This window comes from Excalfactoria chinensis, chromosome 17, assembly GCF_039878825.1.
Source record: "Excalfactoria chinensis isolate bCotChi1 chromosome 17, bCotChi1.hap2, whole genome shotgun sequence".
Classification (NCBI taxonomy): Eukaryota; Metazoa; Chordata; class Aves; order Galliformes; family Phasianidae; genus Excalfactoria; species Excalfactoria chinensis.
In genome coordinates, this window is record NC_092841.1 from 4,128,130 (window position 1) to 4,149,685 (window position 21,556).

General features: G+C 54.9%; 3 protein-coding genes across 8 annotated transcripts; all 3 read left to right on the forward strand.

The window, feature by feature from the left end:
• Positions 1–179: 179 nt before the first annotated feature.
• FBF1 (Fas binding factor 1) lies at positions 180–12,555 on the forward strand. 5 transcript variants are annotated; one of them, XM_072352313.1, is made up of 31 exons: positions 180–209; positions 659–772; positions 910–937; positions 1,331–1,372; positions 1,670–1,751; positions 1,929–1,989; positions 2,240–2,290; positions 2,699–2,834; positions 3,143–3,223; positions 3,432–3,551; positions 4,358–4,511; positions 4,715–4,851; positions 5,274–5,376; positions 5,475–5,834; positions 6,483–6,560; positions 6,781–6,875; positions 7,075–7,133; positions 7,237–7,281; positions 7,370–7,504; positions 7,705–7,805; positions 8,251–8,457; positions 8,879–8,986; positions 9,124–9,263; positions 9,606–9,724; positions 9,843–9,965; positions 10,368–10,553; positions 11,134–11,310; positions 11,500–11,637; positions 11,736–11,868; positions 12,204–12,310; positions 12,383–12,555. In XM_072352313.1, the coding sequence occupies exons 2-31, from the start codon at positions 770–772 to the stop codon at positions 12,464–12,466; spliced, it is 3,393 nt and encodes a 1,130-aa protein (XP_072208414.1). In that variant the 5' UTR covers positions 180–209; positions 659–769; the 3' UTR covers positions 12,467–12,555. The 5 variants fall into 5 exon arrangements, with proteins under 5 accessions (XP_072208414.1, XP_072208416.1, XP_072208413.1 ...); XM_072352315.1 differs by having other exon boundaries at positions 5,478–5,834; positions 12,383–12,554; XM_072352312.1 differs by lacking the exon at positions 180–209 and adding an exon at positions 210–243.
• Positions 12,556–12,858: 303 nt separating this feature from the next.
• MRPL38 (mitochondrial ribosomal protein L38) lies at positions 12,859–16,801 on the forward strand. 2 transcript variants are annotated; one of them, XM_072352320.1, is made up of 9 exons: positions 12,859–12,999; positions 13,165–13,344; positions 13,713–13,841; positions 13,919–14,127; positions 14,440–14,512; positions 14,725–14,770; positions 15,111–15,269; positions 15,649–15,785; positions 16,139–16,801. In XM_072352320.1, the coding sequence occupies exons 1-9, from the start codon at positions 12,933–12,935 to the stop codon at positions 16,273–16,275; spliced, it is 1,137 nt and encodes a 378-aa protein (XP_072208421.1). In that variant the 5' UTR covers positions 12,859–12,932; the 3' UTR covers positions 16,276–16,801. The 2 variants fall into 2 exon arrangements, with proteins under 2 accessions (XP_072208421.1, XP_072208422.1); XM_072352321.1 differs by having other exon boundaries at positions 12,950–13,082.
• A 1,153-nt stretch (positions 16,802–17,954) lies between these two features.
• TRIM65 (tripartite motif containing 65) lies at positions 17,955–21,224 on the forward strand. Its single transcript, XM_072352319.1, has 6 exons — positions 17,955–18,464; positions 18,691–18,786; positions 18,859–19,092; positions 19,210–19,390; positions 19,616–19,699; positions 20,337–21,224. The coding sequence occupies exons 1-6, from the start codon at positions 18,027–18,029 to the stop codon at positions 20,897–20,899; spliced, it is 1,596 nt and encodes a 531-aa protein (XP_072208420.1). The 5' UTR covers positions 17,955–18,026; the 3' UTR covers positions 20,900–21,224.
• Positions 21,225–21,556: the final 332 nt, after the last annotated feature.

Consider the following 21,556-nt stretch of genomic DNA (forward strand, 5'->3'; position numbering starts at 1 on the left):
GCTGCTATGGAACAAAGCACAACAGCAGCAGCCCTGCAGGGCTCCGTGTGTTCTGTGGCTGTTGGCTGGGCGCTGCCAGTGGAGCTGCCGGGAGCTGCAGTCGGGTCCTGGCAGGGAGGACTACACTTCCCAGCGGGCTGCGAGGGAGCAGGAACGGAACGGGAAGGGTGGGCTTTCCTGGGCTGGGGGAGGGGGAAGAGCCGGGGCCGGTGGGTGTCCGGGGTGATGCGGGCGGCCGTTACGGTGCTGAGGGGTGGGATGCGGTGGGCGGGAGGTTGGGATGTGGGAGAGGAGCAACGTGGGCACAGCCGGGGAAGCCGGGGGTTTCCCTTCGTGCTGCTCGCACAGAGGGTGGCTGCTTTGCTTTCTGCTTGGGCCGAGTGGGACAGGCTGTGCCTCTTGTTTGGGATCCCCCGGAGCTGCGGATCCGGAGCATGGGGGGTTATTGTACAGAGCAGCTAGTGGGGCATTAACCACACAAACGGCTGCAGGAGCTCAGCACCATCTGGAGTTTGTTTTTATTGCTTTTAAACTCCGATTGAGGCTTTTCGGAGTGGCTCAGAGCAGCGCGGAGACAAGCCTGCAAAGCTGCACGGGGAGATCCTTTTAACAGAGGTACGACGTTAAGGCAGCTCCGTGCATCTCCCTATCCCTGCAGGTAGGAGGTTGGTGTGGATGTAAGCAATGCTGTCAGACCCCCTGAGAGGTGAAGGTGCAGCTCAGGTGAACCTATAAACAAACCTGCCCTGAGCAAAGGAGGCTTCCTGCAATGGTGAGTGTGATACAACACAGTGCAGGCCTGAGGAGCCCCATTGCATGGCTCAGGCACATCGTTAGTGCTCAGTGTGTGTGGGGAAAGCCCGGGGTGGATGTTCATTTTGTAACAAGGAAATTTGCCTTTCTTCTTAGGCTGCAAAATCCAAGACAAGTCTGAGAGGTGCGTTCAACTACCTGCTTTCCTTCCACCACCCACAGGTGCTTTGGTTTGTTAGGACTATAGCAGTGCTTATGGGGTTGCCCAAGGGCCTTGAGGTACTGTGGGGTGAGAGCTGACAGGTTAAGGGCTGCTTGTGGCCAGTGACCGAGTGGAAAGAAGAAATATCTTGTCTGGCTAAAGGAAGTTAAACTGTACATCCATCAAACACCAAATCAAGTGCTGGTCCCAGCAGTTCTCTCTAGGCTGGCAAAGGAGGGCTGTGTGCTGATGATGAATGAGACCAAACCTTTCTTCTGGGGGATTTCAAAACAGCGAGCCCTACTGAAATAGGCTTTTTTACATCGGCTTTGGTGATCTCAGCTGCCTCAGCTCCTCTCATATGTCTTGTTCTAGGCTCCATCGATGACGTGCTGGGTGACCTGCTGGGATACGATGGTAAGGAAGGGCAGCATCCTCACACTGTTACTGGGAGCAGGAGGAGCTGGTGTAAGAACCATTGCTCTCCAGGAGGGCTCCAGCTGTGAGAGGGGATGAAGCAGGGAGCAGAGCTGGGAACATGGATTCTGAGTGCATTGAACAGGGCCGGACATTGACTTGGGGAGGCAGAACCAAGTTCATCTCCAGTTAAAACCTTTTTGGCCCAGAAGGAGACAACAGATTCCCCCTTGGCATTCCTAGGTCAGGAAATACACCTGTGTCTATCATCCTAATTTACCTCTGCCTTGTTTCCAGATGAAGGCCCTGCTAAATCTTCCCAACCAGCTGGTGTCAGCAGTGGGAGAGCCCGGGGCAGCAGCTTGCAGGCCAGCAAGAAGTGAGTTCCATTGGCGTGCAGCCTCTCTATGCCCCCCGTGTCCTTCTGACATTTTATAACAGCTCCTTGCTTAAATACAGCCATCCCAGCACTGATGTCTTAATTGCTATTATTCATTTTAGCCTCGTTTTCCCCAGCTCATGTGTGGTGCTGCTAAACCCAAGGCTTGTGTTACAGGTCATTGCTGGAGGACGATTTCTTTAGCAAGCTCCCTGCAGAGGATGTGGAAGCTGCAGAGGTGAGCCCAGTGTTTCAAGAGAGAAAGCTGGGGTGTCCTGAGGGCTGGGGCTGAGTGGGGCCAAGTTCAGCCCTGGCATCACTCCATCCAGGACTGCAGTGAGCTCTGAGTGCTGGAGCAGTTTACTCAGGGCTGTAGTAGATGCAGATGGCCAACATTTAGATCCGGGTTTGGAACTCCAGGCGACTACTTCTGGGATGAGGAGCTCGCAAAGGTTGTCTGTCTGATCTCTCCTCTCTTTGGCACGCAGGAATCTAGTAGCTCTGATGCAGACCCACAAGCTGTGCTGCAAACCTTGAAGGTAAGTTCACAAGTGCTCACAGTCACAGCCTCGTATATCACAGCCTCCAGCCCCAGCCTTCCTGCCCATCTCACCAAGACATGCCCCTCGCTGTTATCCGGCAAGGGATCTGACTGGGGAAACAGAGAGAACAACACATCATCTCCACGGGAGCAGAGCTCTGCAAACACATCCCTGCAGGCATTCAAGGCCAGGCTGGATGTGGCTCTGGGCAGCCTGGGCTGCTGGTTGGCGACCCTGCACACAGCAGGGGGTTGAAACCAGATGATCCTCGTGGTCCTTTTCAACCCAGGCCATGCTATGATTCTATGACATGAAACAGCCCTTTTTGATGGGCAGTGCTGTACCAAGGGAACAGCAGCACTGGGGCATCCGTCACTCACTGCTCCTCATCCTGTTGCTTTCCAGGAAATGGATGACATGGAAGCTGATCTTCTGGGAATGTCAAAACCCAGTTCTGGGCTGGGAAAGGCAGCCACAGGGAAATGTAACACCTCAGAAGGAACAGCGAAATCTTCAGGGAAGGTGCCAGCTCCTGAGAAAGGTAAAAAGGAAATCCTCTATTCACAGCTGGATGGTGAACAAGCACGGGGTATTTGTACACCTGATTCCTTTTCCTGGTCACTTCTGTATGGAAGGAAAGCCAGAGGGGTTACAATAAAACGGCTCCCAGTATGTCCTGCTCTTCTCAAGGCACTTCTCCCCTTTCCTGCTTGCGAGGCGGCTCCTCCATGGAGATTCCCACTCCATAGAGGTGCTTCATGGGGAACAAGAAAAGCATCCTTCAGCTGTAGCAGGACTGGGGCACCTCTGTCTGCTGTTCCCTAAGTGAGCTGTGGCTTCTGTTTCTAGGAGCATCTGCTCCTGAGATGGATAAGAAACCGCTCTCGTCCCCACCTGCTTCCCGACAGTACAAGAAGTTTCACTTTGAAGGTGGGTTCTCCCTGCTCATCCACATGTAGATGCCTGGCAGCAGCTGAGGGCTGTCTTTGCTCTTTGCACAGAGTTTGCCTCTTAGCTGAGGGCTATGGGGTACTTGGCTTAGCGCAGAGTTGTTCTAAATGATGTTGGGTTTATTGGTTTTCAGTCATTGACATTATTATTATCATCCTTTGCTGCCCCTGTGGGGTAAAATTCCTAGATGTAAACGATCCTTTGGCTGGGCTTTTGTCTGACGAGGAGCAGGATGTTCCCAAGAAGCCACCTCCAAAAGGCAGGGAAAGAAGCACAGAGAAGAAAACAGATCTGGGCAAAGAGAAAGGTAAGCAGGGATGCTCAGTGCACCCCTTTCATACTGAACCATTTGGCAACTTGGATTAGTTGGTGTGGGTTCCAGATGGAGAAATTGCAAGCCAGCTGGTTCCATCTCATGTGAATCGTTGTGGTCATTTATAGAGCAGCTTCGTCATGGGGTTAATGGTAACACAGCTCACTGAGTGCCTGATATTTCCAGTGTGCCACAGGTTACAGCACTGACCCTTACTGGGAGCGGAAGCTCAGCTCTTACCTTTGACCTCATCCAGCCTGTTTCATGCCTTGCCAGATGACAGCAAGTTTACAGGCTGGGGGTTGGGGTGGCTGAAAGCGCCATCAATCAGCTCAGGCTAAAGCTCAGTCAGGGCACCTCCAGGTTGAACCCAGCTCTATAGGGGCTGGGTTTATGCACTGAACCTCTTCCTGCAGTAGGAACGTTAAAGGACTGTGTAGTCCCTTCATCCCACTAAATCTGCTCTGCTGCAGAGACAGGCACAGCAGCCGATGGGTTAAGGCAAGGCCTGAGGGTGCAGTGGGGAATATTTTACAGGGGGCAGGAACTACCTGATATGAAATGTGTATAAAAAGCCCAAAATCTGGTGTTAAACAGCCAGAAACACCATGTTACCAATCTCAGCAGTGTCCTATCAGTCACTCTGTCACTTGCTGTGGGGTTTGGTTGCTGAGATGTGCTATTTCAAAGTGACTTTGAGAAGAAAGGACACTCGGGGCTGTTCTGATCTTCATTGCTGGGATGCAAATTAAACAACAAAGCCCTGATCAAATCTTCTGCTGCTGTGCTCCTATCCACAGAGCTGCTCCCACCCCAGGCAGCCCTACACACTGCAGCCCCAGCCCGGCGAAAGGAGGAGCTGACATTTGATGATGATGATGATGACCTGATGGATGTGCTGGGATTTGGTGATGGCCAAAAAGGAGACCAGAAGCAGGGAAAGAAGGTGGAAGAGTAAGGCATTCCTGGGCAAGGAAAGAGGGATGGGAGTAAAGCAGTAAAGATTGTCTGTGTATAAGGTTATGTCCCCACACTGGGGGTTGCTTGGATCCCAGAGCAGCCTCACTTGCAGAGAAGAGACAGAACACACTGACAGGGCAATGTGTCTGGGAATGGCTCTGCCTCTTGGAGAAACCCATCTCCTGCTCTGTCCCCAGCAGAGAGGAGGTGCGTCCGGCCCGCTCCAAGCTGGATGAGTTACTGGGACGAGGTTCTGCAGCCAAAATCCTGGAACGACCGGTTGCAGGAGAGCACAGAGAGTTCAAACTGGATAAGAAGTACCAAAAACAGCCAGGTGAGTGCAGCCAGGGATGCTGGGAAGGTCTGCAGAGATGATGCTGTTGGCTCATGAGAGCGAGATGGATATCTAAAGGCTCTTACAGGGGAAATACCCTTTTTGCAATGGTGAGCAGGGTTGCTAATGAGCTCCCCAGCAGCCCCACGGGGAAGGCAGCCAAAGCAAGATGTTATACTGTGGCTTGGGGGTAAGCTGGGAGCGTTTGCACAACTCAGTTGCCTTGGAATACGGGCTGGTTTCCAGCAGAGATGCTTTTCCCAGCCGCAATGAGGAGTCACGTTGCTCACAGGTTTCCGATGGAGGTGTTTCCAGCTGTGATTTCCCAGTGGGAATTGCAGGGGAGGAGGAGGAGGAGGAGGGCTGGTGTGTTAGCCAGGCTGCTGCTCTGGGTGCTGACTCAAAGCTGCTTGTCTGAACAGAGAAGGAAGAGGGTTGGGACGAGGAGGATTTTGTCTTTGGAGCTTACCAGCCCACGGTGGCCACCACGCCTGAGAGCCGCCCCTCCAGGAGGCAGTCTGTAAGGTACCGTGCTGTGACCGTGGCTCCATGCACTGACCACATTGGCAGAGGTCACTCTAGTCACCCTCGCAGGCAGCCATTGCAACTCCCTCTCCTTGCAGCAGGTTTTCAGCTGAGAACAGCGGTGAACCAAAACCAGACCCACCCTCCAAACCTCCTCCTGCAGCCAGCCAGAGCCCTGCACGGGGCAGCAGGGCTGGGGGGGACTGGCTGGGCCTGAAAGATGAGGATTTTTTGGATTCGGAGCCTCCATCTCCAGCTAAAACCAGCCCCGTGCTGAGCTCCCAGCAGCTCCTGGCTACAGGAGAAGCAACGTCCAAACCCAACCAACTGGAAGAGGATAACTGGCTGAGTGCTGCCTTGTCTCGCAAGAAGGCCCAAGCTCAGGCAAAGGCTCAGCAGGGAAGTGCTTTGCCCCCGGAGACCCCAGGCAAAGGGCTGGATCCCTGCCCTCCTGTCAGGTAGGGGCATGACTGATGGTCCCTGTTTGCTCTGCATGTAGCAGCTCCAGGGTGGCCTCTCAGAAAGCCTCGGCTCAGCTTTTAGGAATCCATTTTAAGCACCATCTTTCTCATCTCAGATTGGGGTACCGGTGCAACAGGACTTTCTCCTACTGATCCAGCCCACGGTCCCTCACATCTCTAGGCCTTTTTCCAGTTGTGTCCAAGATTTCACACATTACCCTGGATAATCAAAGCTGTCCTGAATCAGTACATCCCCCGGGGCTCTCCCTTTTTCATGCCCAAACGTCCCCTTCCTTTTCCTTCCTCTTAATTTCAGGCAAACCTCCTCCAGTTTGTGTTTGCATGGACACAGACTCAGACTTGTGCCTTTCAAGTGGGACTGTGAGGCAATGTGCTGACAAACAAATGTGTTTTGGACAGGGATGCATTAATTGCAGCTGATGCTGCCCAGGAGAAGTGATGGATGCAGTGAGGTGGGATACAGATGGTAAAGCTTTGGGATTCCTTTGCAGCCAGAAGGCTGAATCCTGCCACAGCTCGGAGGCTCAGGGGTTCAGAGGCTTTCACCCATGTGGTATTGAGGGAAAGGATCTTGTCTTTCATTGTCCCCTTGGCTTTACCACATGTGATGCTCTTTGCTTGCAGCCAGCCAGCCACCTCCACGGGAGCAGCACCACAGGCAGCTGCCCTGCAGGACAAGGCAGCGAGTGCAGACAGCTCTGGGTAAGGCTTCCTTCTCATTTCAGACGTCCTCTGTGGGAGAGCCAGTAGCCAACGCTGGTCAGTTTGGTGTGGGACTCTGTAACAGAGGCAAGGCAGCTCTGTAGGAGCACCTTTAAACTTAAGATGTGCCAGGCAGGGTGATGTCCTTGCATCTCACCGTGAGCTGTGATACTGCTGCGTGTCAGCATGCTTTGCCTCATGTGTGTCTCTGCCCACACAGGCAGGCAGTCCCCTGGCTCAGCACTGTGCCACAAGCTTCAGCTCACCCAGCAGAGCCTGCAAAGAGGGATCCCCTGAGAGATGCCGGCCACGTCGGTGCGTTTCACATGATGGGTCGGTCTGGGGAGCAGCATGGCCCACATTGGGCAGCCTGGCTGTCTCTGTGTTCCCATGGTCAGCTGCTGGAGCAGAGCAGGAGCCTTTCTGCTCTGTCTGGGAGACCTGGACCTTCATCCTTCTGGAAGGGGATGATTCCCACTGCTATGTCTGAATGACACATTCGTTGAACTTTCAGGCCCTGCAGCACCATCCCCAGCAGAGCAAGAGATGCAAAGCCCTGCCCGACTTGCTCAGGTATGTCTGCTGGGACCATGCCTAGAGGTGCAGGACCAGAGGGATCATTGGGCCCTGCCCAGTGTCAAGCTTTACCTCCCTGAGAGCATCCATGTCTCTGCAGGTTGCCATGCCCAGCGCACCCCTCCAGACTGCCTCACAGCTGCAGGTGAAGCCCCTGATGTCGCTCAGAAGCTGCTGGCCGTGCCACAAAGACACTGATGCCAACTAAATCTTCATCCTTTCATCTCCCGCAGGCTGAATCCCCACCTCTGGGCTCCGTGCATGAGAGGAGGCCAGGAGCTCCCACAGCCCAGCCCTATGAGGATCCAACAGGCTGTCGGGCAGCACTGCTCAGTGCCCAGACCCGTGTGGCAGAGCTGGAGAGCCAAGTAAGCCCCATTTCTGCCTGCTGGATGGGGAACCATAAGTTACTCAGTGGGAGGAGAGGAACCAAATCTTCTCCACATAGCATCAGGGTAACAGGGGAGAGGAGAAGCCTCCCAGTCTAGGAATGCCTGCTGCCACCAGGTGCTGCTATGGGAGTTCTGTCCTGAGGGCAGCACAGAGACGTGCTTTGCATGCCCAATAGGTCCGCATGCTGGAGCTGGAGCGGACGCAGCACAAGTTGTTGCTGGAGAGCCTTCAGCAGAGGCACCAGGAGGACCTGGATCTTCTCGAGAGCGCACACAGGTACAGGGCTCTCACCCACCCTCCTTCTGTGTCACATTCTTGCCTGCAGCCCTTTTCTCCCTCCATTGGTGGGACTGCAAGAAAGCTTTCCAAATCCATCCCCAGGGTGGGTAGGCACAAAGCCATGTTGATGCTGACCTGCTGGGAATTCATGGGTGAGCCAACATGGGAATCTACTCTCACCAGCACTGTCCCACTGTTGATAGGAGAGGGACCAGTCCCGATGCTGGCATGTCCTCAGCTAGAACACCTTACTGGGCAGCAGTGGGACAGTTCAGGGCTCAGTCTGCAGAAGGTGCCTCGTGCCTCAGTTTCCCCATGCACACCGTAACGCTGATCTCCTTGCTAGGTCCCCATGTGCACTTTGGATGGAGAGTGCCAGGTAATGCCACGAAAGCAGCACTTATTCTTTGCCCTCACACCTTTGGGGGCTGTTTCTGATCAGGAGCCGAGTGAAGGTGGTGGAAGAGACTTACGGGCAGCGGGAGGAGAGGCTGCGGAGGGAGAAGGAGCAGCTGGAGGTTCAGCTGCTGTCACAGAGGCAGGATGCAGAGCGGGCACGGGCAGATCTGGTGGCACAGCATAAGCAGCGAGTGGCCACACTGGAGCAGCAGAGTGCCCAGGAGCTGGAGCGGCTGCGAGAGCTGCAGAGGTGAGCACAGCATAATGCATGTGGTGCTGGTCTTGTCTCCTCCATCTTGGGAAAGGAACCAGGAAATGTTTTGGGGAGATAGAAAAGGGAAAGATCAGGCTCCAGAAGCACTGGGTTGTGGTGGATTTTGGAGTGAGATTGGCTTTGCAGGTCGGCAGAGCAAGATCTGGCTGTAGACATCATTTCACAGTGAACGCACTGTATTTTGAAAGAAGAGCCAAATGTTTTATTGTCCCCCCATATATCTTTTATTCAGGTCCCCATGTCACTGTTATCTACATAGCCATAGCCAACGAGAAATGACAGCTTTTGGCAAAGAAACCCATCACCCTCAAATGTAGCCCATCCCAGATGTGAACGCTGTCAATGGGACGCCATCCCAAACCATCCCCTGTTGGGTTCCTTCCTCTGTGTCCTGCAGGTTGTCTGTTCAGGAGATGCTCAAAGACCACGAAGAGCAGCTCCAGAGGCTGAAGAGACTGAAAGACCAGGAGATCGATGCAGTGACCAGCGCCACTTCACACACCAGGTACTGATGGACAGTGGTACCAGCCCACTGTGTTCCCTGTCCTGCAGGAACCAGCCACAGATGCCCCTCTCTACCTCTCTATGGTGATACGAAGCACGTCCCACAGAGGTGACCCATCCCCTCGCTCTTCTCCGCAGGTCTCTGAATGGTGTCATTGAGCAGATGGAAAGGTTCTCCAGTGATCTGCACAACCTCTCACACAAGGTGGAGGCTGCACACCACACCACCTCGCAGGAGCTGGCCATGGGAGCCCGGCAGCGGGATGAGCAGCTCAAAGGTACGTCTGCCCTTCACCTGCTGACAGGGCAGCCCTGCAACCAGACAATAAGGAGATCCAGCCAAAGGCCAGGAGCCCAGGCTGACAAAGATCTGTCTACTGTGGTCGTTGGATTCCTCAGCGTTATAAATCAATGTCCTGGCGACATGCAGAAGATGATGAGCACAAAATCACACTGTTTGTTTGGGGTTTTACTTCTTGTTAATGTCATGAATATAGAGGGAGCTTCCAACCCCAGCATGATGAAGGATGTTGGAGAAGGTGGTGGTGGTGCACTCAGGGTGGTGTGGGTTGAGTGTGCAGAACCCTGGGGTTCACAGCCCTGCTGCTGCCTCTCCGCAGTGCTCCAGGACAGGCTGTCACAGCAGCAGAGGGACATGGAAGAGGAGAGGAACCGACTCCAGGAGGTGATTGCCAAAATGGAGGCCAGGCTAAGTGAGCAGACTCGGCTGCTGGAGCAGGTGGGTGCACAGTCTGTCCTCAGCCCTCTGGGTATGAGGAAGGTAATGTCTCCCCATTGGAGATCCCTGATTTGGAGCTTGTGAATGCTATTTGTTTCTCCTCTGTGTCCTGGGCCAGGAGCGGTGGAGGGCGACGGCAGAGCAATCCAAAGTGGAGTCTCTGCAGCGCTCCCTGGAGGAGCAGCGACGAGTCATGACCCAGCAGCTCTCCATGGAGCGGGCAGAACTGGAGAGGGCAAAGGTGAGATGGGACAGACATCTCCAGCTGCTCTTCATATCTCATGAGTCTGTCTAGGGCTACACTGCAACGTATGGTAGGTGACAAGCTGAATTCTGGGCTACAGCGTCCCTCATCTCCCCTCTGTCCTCTGCCTGCTCAATCCCATGCCTTGTTGTGCAGTGAGTCATGGTCACACCAACTATCTGGCACCAGAGTGCAAGAGGCTGGTGTGTGCATGCATGAGGGAGTCTGTTCCCAAGAAGCATGGAGCCACAGCTCTCTACGCAGGATTCACACTAGGCAACCGACTTGGCCAGTCTTATAGATGTCTGGTGGGGTTTAGTGGCAGAGATGGGTTAAAGGAGAAAATCCCATGGCTGGAATACTTAACGCTGTCTATCTCCCTTTTGTGTTGTTCTCCAGAGTGCTTTGCTGGAGGAGCAGAAGTCAGTGATGCAGAAGTGCTCGGAGGAACGCCGTAAGCTGGCTGTTGAGTGGGCTGAATTTCACACCCAGCAGCAGCTTAGCAAGGAACGGATGGAGCGCGACATAGACCGAGCCCTGCAGTTGGACTCCCAAAGGGAGGGCACCATCATGAGCCTGGCCAAGGTATGGCAGCAGAACCCCTTCCTGTAGCATCCAGCACTGCCTGGCAGGCAGCAGGAATCCCCATCCTACCTGCAGGAACATGGGGAGAAGTTCAAAGCTGGCTTTGGGTGTTTAGGATGGAGTCATTGCACTGTGTCTGGTGATGGGAAATGGATTCTTCCCAGGGCAGCTCCTGCTGGCTGGTTTTAGGTGCTGACTTGGATTGACATCAGTCACATCTGTCCTCTCCCCTTTGCCCATGAGGAGTTTGAGCAGCACAGCCTCCTCTGTTAAAAGCATCCAAAGTCAGGTGAAAGGAAACACCCGTGATATGTTAAATAAAGCCTCAACATGACACGAGGATTTATCTTGAGTCAGTTCTGCTCCCTCCTGGGGCAGTTCAGAAGGGATGTGGCACAGACAGTGCAGCAAGAGCAATGCTGTTAAGGTCTCACAGAGTGTGTGTGCCTGTACAATGTGCACAAACCTGGTGCACAGCAGGAGTTCAGTGGGGCAGATGACCCCCATCACTTGGGAAGGCAGGAGATAAGAGTCCAGGACAGGGTTGGTAACACATCCATTGCACCCATGTCCATCCTAGGAGCAAGCAGAGCTGAAGATACGGAGCCGAGAGCTGAAGGTCAAAGAGGAGCAACTGGTGAGGGACAGAGAGCTGCTGGATGAGGCCCGGCATGAGCTGAGGCTGGAGAAGGAGAAGGTGAAAGGGGCTGCACTGCGTATCCGGCAGCAGGAGGAGGAGATCAAGAACATGAGCAAGGTAGGTGGAGCATCTGTGCTGCAGTTCACAGCTGCACACAGACTGGAAGCAAAGCTGGGGTGTCACATCCCTCCTGAGGCCATGCATCCTGGTCCTGTCCTGGAGGGGAGACGAGGGGATGCACAAAGGCATTCTGTCCCAGGGCAGTGAGGGTCCCTGTCCCCCTTCTCCCCATCCTCTGCCTTGCAGCTCTCAGCACAGAAGTATGAGGAAGGGGAGCGAGCCCTGCAGGATGCGTGTAGGATAGAGTCTGAGCACCAGGCCAGGCTGCAGGTCATGCAGCAACACCTGGAGCAGCTCAAGCAGCAAGAACAGCACCTGCAACAGGTAATGTCCCCTCAGCTTCCCTTCTTAGCCTGGGGCCACCATGCCAAGGATCTGAACCTTTGCTGATCACCTCTCCCTTTCTCCTCGGGTTGGGGCAGGAGAGGTTGAGTGTGGCTCAGCAGAGGAGACAGCTTGAACAACTGCACAAGAAGCTGCCCAACAACCCCGCACTGCTGCTGAGCACAGACCAGAACCTGAGTGCTTCCACCAAGGGCCTCTCCAGCACGCTGAGTAAGGCCTTCTGCACACTGCTGGTGGGAAGGGGCATGCTGGGGAACTGCTGCACTTTCAATTCACTTCTCAGAGGTACTGGGATATTACTGGGGCCTGTTTTAGCTATTTATATACAGTATAAACATCAGATCTGAGTTGGTGTTGGCTGCTCCATGCTCTGTTCTGTTGAGCTCTGTGAGCCAGTGCAATGCCAAGAAGGGGAGTAGAGGGAGAGATATAGGGTGGGCTAAAGGGAAGCTGGGGAGGACCCCACTCAGAAAGCAAAGCAGGGATGCTCTTTTTCCCCCATCTGCCTTCCTCTAATCAGACTGCACATTGTGCTCTCACTGTAGGTTTTCCACCTCCCATCAAGACATTGCCTGGGCACAGGAGTGTGGGCACAACTGCCTCCATGGAGCTCTATGCCAAACTGCTGGTGTTGAAACACCGGGCGCAGCAGGTGAGTGGGGCTGGGACGGGCTTTGAGCTGGGAGCAGGGCAGGGTGCAGCTCCCAGCATCCTCTCTTCTCAGGACCGCAGTTTCCTGGAGGACGAGCAGCTCTTCCTGGAGACCCTGAAGAAGGCGTCCTACAACACGTCGCCCCTGTCAGTGTGAGGAGCCATCTCCATCCTCGCCTTGTGTGTGCACTGAGTGCTGGGCTGTGAGACTGGGGGAAACAAGTAAAAAATGATGTTTGTTTAAAGAAGCTGGCCTTCTTTTCTTGAAGAACTCTCGAGTGTTCGCAGTGTGAAGTCCTTCCCCTTGGCTCTGAAGTGCGTCAGGTCTCCATTGCTCAGAGGCACTGCTGATGTCTTCTTTATTGGCTTTATTTTTGGCAACGAGGTCACTTAAGTAATCTAAATGGGGAAAGAGGGATGGAAATGTCATTGGGGACGAGGAGAGCTTGGCCCTATGGGGACGAGGGGGCAGCCCCACCGGCATGGCGACGGGGCCTTTCTAGGCAGGCGCCGCTCCGGACGGCCCTGTTGCTATGGCAGCGGGGGCCTTTCAAGCCAGGCCCTGAGCTGCGCAGCTCCGTTGCTGTGGCAACGGGGGCCTTCAGCTCGGGGTGGCGCGCATCATGGCGGCGCCCTTGCTGAGCGCGGCGCTGCGCGGCGCCTGGAGCGGGCGGGCCTTCGGTACCGCGGGTGAGATGGGCCGGGGCTGGGCACGGGATCCCCGCGGGAGCTTCGGGTCGGGGCAGCTCTCGGGAAGGACCGATGCGAGGCAGGTCCGGGAGGCGGTGGAGCCTGCGGCCTTTCTGCTCCTCGTAGCTCATTCCGTCCCATAACGAAAGCTCTCTGCGTCTCCAGCTGCGCTCCGCAAACGGGCGGCCCCGCTGGGCCCGATGCCGAACGAGGACATCGATGTGAGCGATTTGGAAGCGCTGGAGAAATACCGCAGTTTTACTCGGTACTTCAGACTGGCCGAGAAGGAGAGCAGGAAGCCGCGCTGGTGGAAGACATACCGGCAGTACAGCGACACACAGCCAGGTACTGCGGGACGGGACGGGCCTCTGAGGTCGGAGCTGCTGGCTGACGTGGGGGTGGCTTCACTTCATCCTGCTGTTGGCTGGGTGCTCCCCATTGACACCCATCCACGGCCTCAAGCACCTCCAGGCATGGAGCGCACACAGCTCTGGGCAGTAACACGGCCAGACCTGCTTGCCAGCTGGTAGACTTGTAGAGCTGAGGATGCAGCTTGGGGAGGAGGGAGCAGAAGTGTGGAGGTGGTGGAATGGAGAAGCTGATGGCTGGAGGCCTGCTTCTCTTTCCCACACTCTAAACCTATTGCAGCTGATGTTTTGGGTGGGGGGAGCTTTCAGACTTGACATGTGTGATGTTATTACCCCTCACTAAAGAGCCGAAGATCGACATTGGGCTGCCGCGTGATAAGGTGCTGCGGGCGGGAGAACTCAAGGAAAGAAAAAGAATCCTGAAGCAGAACCACCAGAACGCCGAGATGGAGAGAGCAGCACGGCTCCGGACTGGTGTGTGCCCCCACCGGCCCCCATCACAGCCATTCCCTCCCCCCAGCAGCTCCTGCAGTGTCTCTCTGTCTCCACAGCACTGATCCCTCTCGATGAGGTCAGGGCAGAATGGGAGAAGACCAGCGGCCCTTTCCACAAGCAGCGCCTGGCAGAGCACTATGGGATATTTCGTGACTTGTTCCAGGGAGCCACCTTCACCCCCTGGGTTAGCTTGAGGGTGGGATACAACCAGGAAGATGAGGATGTGGTGCCAGTCTACTACGGGAACATGGTGACTCCATCAGAGGTGTGTGAGGGGCGTCGGGAGCTTCCCGTGGGAAGGCTCTGCCTTTTTGTCAGACTCATCTGGTTGGTGTTGTCTGCTCTGGGAGCTTCCTCTTACAGAAGTATTTCCTCTGTGGAGAAAGAGGGATGTTTCTTGGATGCGATAAGGACAGAAGTTTGCAACAGGAGCGTTGCCTGTTTTCAGGCTCTTATCCCTTTTGGGGTTCTCTGGATTGGAACTGTTACTGTGTCATGCCCATGACAGTCACGTTCTATGCATTACAGTTATACTCAATGGAAGATGTTCATGTGGTTTCTGTTGTCTTTTATTTAGGCTTCCAATCCCCCTGAAGTGTCATATGAGGCAGACAAAGGCTCTCTCTGGACTTTGTTGCTCACAAATCCAGGTGAGTTCCTAGAAGCATCTTTAACTACGTCGTTTCATTCTGCTTTTTCTTTTGGCTGCATCAGATGATCACATCATCATGCATCACATGATACTTGCTAAGCAGGGACTGTCCCTTAAGCCCCACCCTTGGAATAGGTTCTGGTCATTCTCATTTGGTGGTAAACATCAAGTTGTCACTAAGGCCTGTTTCTCCTTTGTGTGCATTTACAGATGGACATTTAAGAGAGACTGATTCAGAGTACCTCCACTGGCTGGTGTGAGTATTGCACCTTATTGCTACGGGGTTCAGGTTGGGAGTAAGCTTTTGTTAAGACAGTTCCATGGCTTTCCCTGCTTTTCTTGCCATTGGCTTCTTCCCCCCCTTGGTTTTAGTCCTGTTGAAGATACAGTAGCTCCAAATGCTGCTGCTTGGTATTCGAATCACTGAGTTTGGTTGTTCTTCCAGTGAAATCAACTTCTATTTGTTGGCATGTCAAACAACACATAAAGTCAAATCCAAGTATAGTTCAGAGTGAGCCACAGTTCTGTATGGAACTATTGGTCATAATGGAAGGAAATGAATGGCTATCCAGTGAAATAAATTAATTTGTGTCCAGGACAAACATCCCAGGCAATGACATCAAGTCGGGTAAGGAGACGTGCCATTACTTGCCCCCCTTCCCTGCCATGGGAACTGGCTACCATCGCTTTATCTTCCTGCTCTTCAAGCAAGACCGCCCCATAGATTTCAGTGAGGATGTCCGGCCGATGCCATGGTAAGTCAGGCTTTCTCTAGGCAGTTTCATGCTTCCTTTGGCTTAGCAGCTGTTGCTTGCTATTGGAACAAGCCCAGTACTGCTGTAGCAGAGTAATTCTTTCCAGTTTGTGTGGGTGTTCTGGGTTGCTTTGAGTTTGTGTGTTGCCTGAAGCCACGACCCCAGCCTTGCACTGTTGAGTCCTGTTACTGTGAAGCAGGATGTTAGGAGACTGATTTGCCCTGCCTAAATAAAAGCTATGTGCACAGCTGGAGAAGCTGGGAGATGTCCTTTTGGCGACTGCCTTTTGCACTTCTGTGCTATGGGATGACATGGGGAAGCTGTTGCTTAGCCAGGTGCTGTGTTCACCTCAGTTCTTGTGCTCGTGTCTTGTTTCCAGCTACAGCCTCAAGATGCGAACCTTTAGCACGTTTGACTTCTACAGGAAGCACGAGGATGACATGACCCCAGCAGGGCTGGCGTTCTTCCAGTGCCAGTGGGACAGCTCTGTTACTTGGATCTTCCACCAGCTGCTCAGTAAGACCCGCACTGTGGGCCCACTTGCGGGTTGGGATGTGTCCCTGTGTGTCGCACACAGCCTCAGTGTGTGAGCTGTGGCTGTAAGCTATTGCTTGGTCCTGGCTGTCATAGAGGCACTTGTTTAAGATCTCTTACAGCATAAACCTGGTGCTTACTGAGCTGTCTTCCACCAGACTGACAGCAATCTGAGGAAACAACCTCCAAAAAGCCATTTTGAATAAGCTTTTTAAAATAACATCAAGAAGAGTTTCACCAGAGTGTGCTTAGCAGCTCTGCTCTTGCTCACGTGGGGGGAGGATGGAGTTTAGATCTGAGCAGTCTTGTTAACGTTCTCCATTGTCTCTTTGCAGATATGAGAGAGCCCGTGTTTGAATTCGTGCGGCCACCCGTTTACCATCCTCCACAGTTAAAATTCCCACGTGACCAGCCTCTGAGATACCTGGACAGATACCGAGACAGCGAGGAGCCCACCTATGGCATTTATTAGGGCCCTGGTGTTTTCCTTTTGCTCTGGTGTCCGCTGCAGTGCAGGTCCAGCAGATGGAGCTGCCGGCTTCCCTGCCTTCACCCAGCTGGGCAGTCGGGAGCGTTCAGCGCCTCTAGAGGGAGAGAGAACAAAACCTCAGCCTCTTGGCTCTGAGTTCCACTTTGCTGGCTCGGCTGGAAGGCATGCAGCTGAGGGCAACAGGCATTCGGTGTTGGCAGCTGTGTGGGGAAAAAGGCTGTTTCAAAGCACGTTCATGGATGAAAACTAATCCACATCCAGGCTGAAATCCCGCTACTGGTTCTGTAGCAGAGCTGATGAGTAGCAGCAGCGGGACAGAGTCCACCAGAGATGCCCTGCCTTGCTTCTCTGGAAGGGAGACTGTTCTCCTTTCACCTGCCCATGAAACACACAATCCGGGCCAGCCCACATCTCCTTTCCCTTTCTGTGCTGCAGTTCATGGCTATGCCAACTTTCATTTCTGTGATCAGATTAATGAATCAGATTAAATACTCTGAGTGATGTTGGTGATGCTGGCCTGTCTTTATTGGGAAGGGCTTGGCGTACCAGCCAGACAGTACAGAGCTGGGGGAGTTCTGTGGAGAAGCACAGCTCTTCTGGTCTGGATCTTCTTCCCTTCTTGGGCTTTGTAAGGAGGGAGGAGCACAACTACACAGGTGATGAAGGCGTACAAGGTCAGTATTTGTGAGGCTGGGTTCTCCTAATGGCTGCTGAAGAACATTAACATTGATCTTCCCCTCGCTCCCTGCACAGCCTGTGCCTGATGTGGATGGATGGACCACAGACAGAGCTGGCAGGGCTGGAGCAGACACTGGCACTGCTGCAGCCCACACTTTCTGCTCTTCTTTGCAGCAATCTCAGTGCAATCCCTCACTTTCGTGTTCTAAATAACTCCCCAGACGCATCCTAAGACCCTCCAGCCAGCAAAAGAGCTTGCATGGAAGTGCCCACCTGCTGCCATTGCTCAGCACCATTATCTGCAGGGTGCTCTGCTGCTGTCCTGAGGAGTGAGCACAAAGCTACAGCATGCAAGGAGGTTTGCAGAGCTGTTACAGCTTAACTCCAGTAATGTGTGTGCAGCAATAAGGGGCCTGCAAGGGCAAGCAGATAAGGAGTGCACTGAGAGGTTGGGAGCTTTAACCTCAGCAAGTGAGCGATGTGAAGACAAGCAGAGGGGGCTTGGTGCAGGGCAGTGCAGTCCTTTTAGGCTGCAGGCTCCAGCTGCTGAGTGAGGGCTGATTGCCTTGATGCCTGCGTTGTGTTTCAGTGCTCAGCCCTGCTGATGTGCACTGAAAATTGGAAGTGCCCACCTTGCTCTGCAAGCAGCCATGCCTGAGCACATGAGAGCAGCATGAGCTGCATAAAAAGGGCAGATGTGAGGTTGGACCGGCTGTGTCACAGCCCTCATCGCTGCAGAGAGGGAGGGAAAAGCAGCTGCTCTGAGCACACAACAATTAACAAGTGAAAGAGTGAAATCGAATGGCACAGAACAGCGTATCCATGGATACAATGGCAGCCTTGCTCTGAGCCCTGTTAGCCTCTTGCATCGTGCTGTCAGTGCAGCACTTCCTGCACCCTGCTGTGCTGTGTCTGGGCTGCAGCTGCACCCACTGGGTGTCGCTTTAAGGGCACTGCTGGCCCAGAGCCTTGATCCGCCCCTGTGCTCAGCGTCACACATCTCTTCCTGCTCCACAGGCCGCTTCCAACCCTCCTGCTCCTTTCCCCAGCCCAGCATGGCCTCTCCCACCTCAGAGAAGCTGGAGGACAAACTGCAGTGCTCCATCTGCCTGGAGCTCTTCATGGTGCCCGTCACCTTACCCTGCGGGCACAACTTCTGCGAGCGCTGCATCGACAACCACAGGAACAAACAGGAGCATGTTGCCAACGGGACCAAGCAGGGCTACACGTGCCCTACGTGCCGCTACAGCTGCGAGCAGCACCTGGAGCTGAAGAAGAACGTGACGCTGAGCGACGTGGTGGAGCTGGCACGGACGGGCAGGGTGCAGGCAGGGGGCTGCGAGGTGCCCCACGTTGGGCTGTGCTCACTGCACGGCCGCCCGCTGGAGCTGTACTGTGAGGACGAGCAGCGCTGCATCTGCTGTGTGTGCAGCGTGCGGCGGTGCCAGCAGCACAGCACGGCTCTGTTTGAAGACGTGCGCTCCAGGAAGCAGGTGGGGAAGAGGAGGGGGGAGTTGTGTGCTGAGCTGTGTGGCTGTCAGGCATGGAGGGCACCCCAAAAGGCAGTACAGGGGGAGCCCCGTTGTGTCACGTTTGTGATCCCTTTGGTTTAGAGGAAAGGGTTGTAAAGGCACGAAGCAGCAAAGGGATGCAGCCTCTCTGCTCCCGACCTGGTCCTTGGGGTCATGGGGCTGCAGTATGGGCTGCCTCCCTCCGCAGGCTCTGCTGGAAAGGTCCCTGGAAGAAGCCCAGAGAGAAGCAGAGAGGATGGAGCAGGCGCTGCGGGAGCTGGAGGAGCGGGCACAGAGCATCGAGGTGAGGCCACAGCCACCCCAGGGCTGGGCTGGGTGGGAGCACTCCACACCTCACAGCCTTCCCTCCATGCAGGACTCTTCCCAGAGGCTCCAAGCTGTGATCTTACGCAAATTTAAACACCTGGAGGAAGCGCTGGCCAAGTTCCGGGAGCAGATGGTGGCCAAGGTGAAGCAGGAGGAGTCAGTGGTTATGGGACACATAGAAAAGGACCGGAATGCATTGAAGGATCATCTGGAGGCTCTTGGGCAGCACCAGAACCAGGCACAGAACCTGCTGGACTGCACTGACCACCAGGCCTTCCTCAAGGTACCATCGGTCCACCCCAAATCCCACCCGTAAGGATGGAGAATGGGCATTTTGGGGCTGCCTATGCAGGTTTGGGGGCTGCCACGTCTCCCCTGATATCTGTGTGTCCATCTGCAGGGGTTCCTGCAGCTCCTGACCCCGCAGAGCATGGAGGTGCCACCGCTGGTGGAGTTCAATGTGGCTGTTGTGATGGAACCCATGAATGAGATCCTCACTGCTACCTCCAAGCTGCTGCTGGAGGAGCTGCCTGCCTCGCTGAGCCCCAGTGCCCCTGAAGCACCTGACCCCATTGCCCCAGGTGAGCTTCAGGCTGCCCTAAAGGTCTCCACGTCACCCTGGCCATTGAGACTGTGCTGGGACACATGGGATGGGGGCAGATATTTGGGTACAGGAGGGACTGGGTGGCTCCTGCATGTCCCCTCCTTGCTGCTGGCTCCCAAATGTGCACCCAGTGGGTTCTTTCCTCCTCTGCCCTCAGCAGCTGGGTGACATCAGCCTCCATGTCTGTCCTTGTCACCCACAGGCCCGGTGCAGCCCGAGGAGACAGCAATGAAGGTGGTGTCCACCCCTGTCCCCAAGTGCCAGCTGCGTGCCGAGCTGCTGAAGGGTGAGGAGCAGGAGGGGGGGATGCTGCAGGGCTGGGGCAGCGCTGTGGGGTTGGGGAGAGGCTCTTTAATAGGGGGCAGCAGCAGCAGGGATGGCCTCCCCACAGTGCCCGCTATGGGGTCAGCCCCTGCAGATCTCACCCCATTTCCACCCTTCCTGATGCCCCACATTTGGATGCAGCACTTTCCCAGTGCCAGCACCCGGAGGGATGCGCAGGGCTGATCCAGAGCCCACCCCTCACTCAGCCCTCGGTGCCCCTTCTCATTCTTTAGGGACCGTTTCCTAAATGCTTCCTTTCCCATCTCCTCCCTGCTGGAAAAACACACCAAATACTTGTAATATTTAGGGTGCTTTGGTCAGGTCGCTTTTCCCAGCAAGGCAATCAGGACCTATAAGGGTTTCTTCCACTGAGTCGTATGAGCTGTTCTCAGTGTTATTAATAGAAAAACCAACAACATTTATTAGCAGCAGACAGGAGCCCAGAATAGCCAGTGGGACCAGGTCAGTAAATCCCACAACCCCATATTTCCTCCTCAAACCCATCTGTTTTGGGGCCAAGCGTGCTGCTGCCGGGGGGCTGCCGTGAACCTGTGGCTTCGGGTTGGGCTGAAGCATCCCCTTCTCATTGCTGTCCCCAGATCACCGAAACCTCACCTTCGATCCCGACACGGCCAACAAGTACCTGGAGCTGTCGTGGGCTCAGCGCAGAGCCAAGCACGGCCCCAGCGCCGCTGTTGGTTGGCAGGAGCGCAGCCGTCGCTTCGAGCCCTGGCAGGTGCAGTGTGTGCAGAGCTACGGGCAGGGCCGCCATTACTGGGAGGTGACCATCTCCAGCCATTCCGTCGTGCTGGGGGTGACCTACGCTGGGCTCTCCCGGCACAAAGTGAAGGGCTACAATTTCAACATTGGGCTGGATGGCGGCTCGTGGGGGCTGCAGGTGAGGGAGGACAGCTACCTCGCCCGGCACAAGGGGCAGGAGGAGAAAATCCAGCTGCGGCCCTACACCCAGCTGGGGGTCTGCCTGGATTATGAGTGCGGGCTGCTCTCCTTCTACGGCCTCGGGGAGGAGGTGCAGCTCATCCATTCCTTCCACACCGTCTTCATGGAGCCATTGTTCCCCGTCTTCTGGCTGTGCGAGGGCCGCACTGTCACGTTGTGCCACAGGGACTGCGGGGGCTCTGATGGAGAGCTGGAGCTGTGACACGTTGGGTAGGGAATCGGACACGCAGGTAATGGTGATGCTCTTGCAGCAGGGATGAAGACCCCAGTCGCTGTCCATGGGGACTTTATGGGGCTGCGCTCCCATGCAGATGGGATGAGGAGATGGGATTCCCTTTTTCCTTTTGCCCTGGAGAAAAATGAGGCTTGAAGAGCCCAGGGGAAGGTGTGGGGGCTGCAGGCAGGTCCTGTGCTCCCAGCCATCCCCTCACACTGCTTTGGAGGTGGCAGAGCTGCCTTTTGGGGTGCCACGTTTCTCACTGGAAGAAGCTGTTTTCCCCAATAAAGTTCTGATTTCCTGCTGGTGTGACCCCAGTGCCGGTGGGGCTGAGCTGGGTGCCCCTGTTCCTGCATCCCTGCACGTCCAGCAGCAGAAATAGCCAGGGCTCTGTTTACAGCAGCACAGAGAAAAGGGAAACGTGGTTTCCGATGTCTCTGCCCCAAGGTTGATCTGACCCAGAATAAAACCCTCGAAGCTTTGAAGCTTCTCATCCCCGGGGATGCTGGTGAGGAGTAAGTGGGTGAAACCGGCCACTGGGCTCAAAGGTGCAGGAGTTGTGCAGGGGAGAGAATCAGTTCCGCTTGTTCCCTTTGGGGAAAAGAAGGCTTAGAAGGAGAAAGCTCGTTTTTGGTGGGTGCG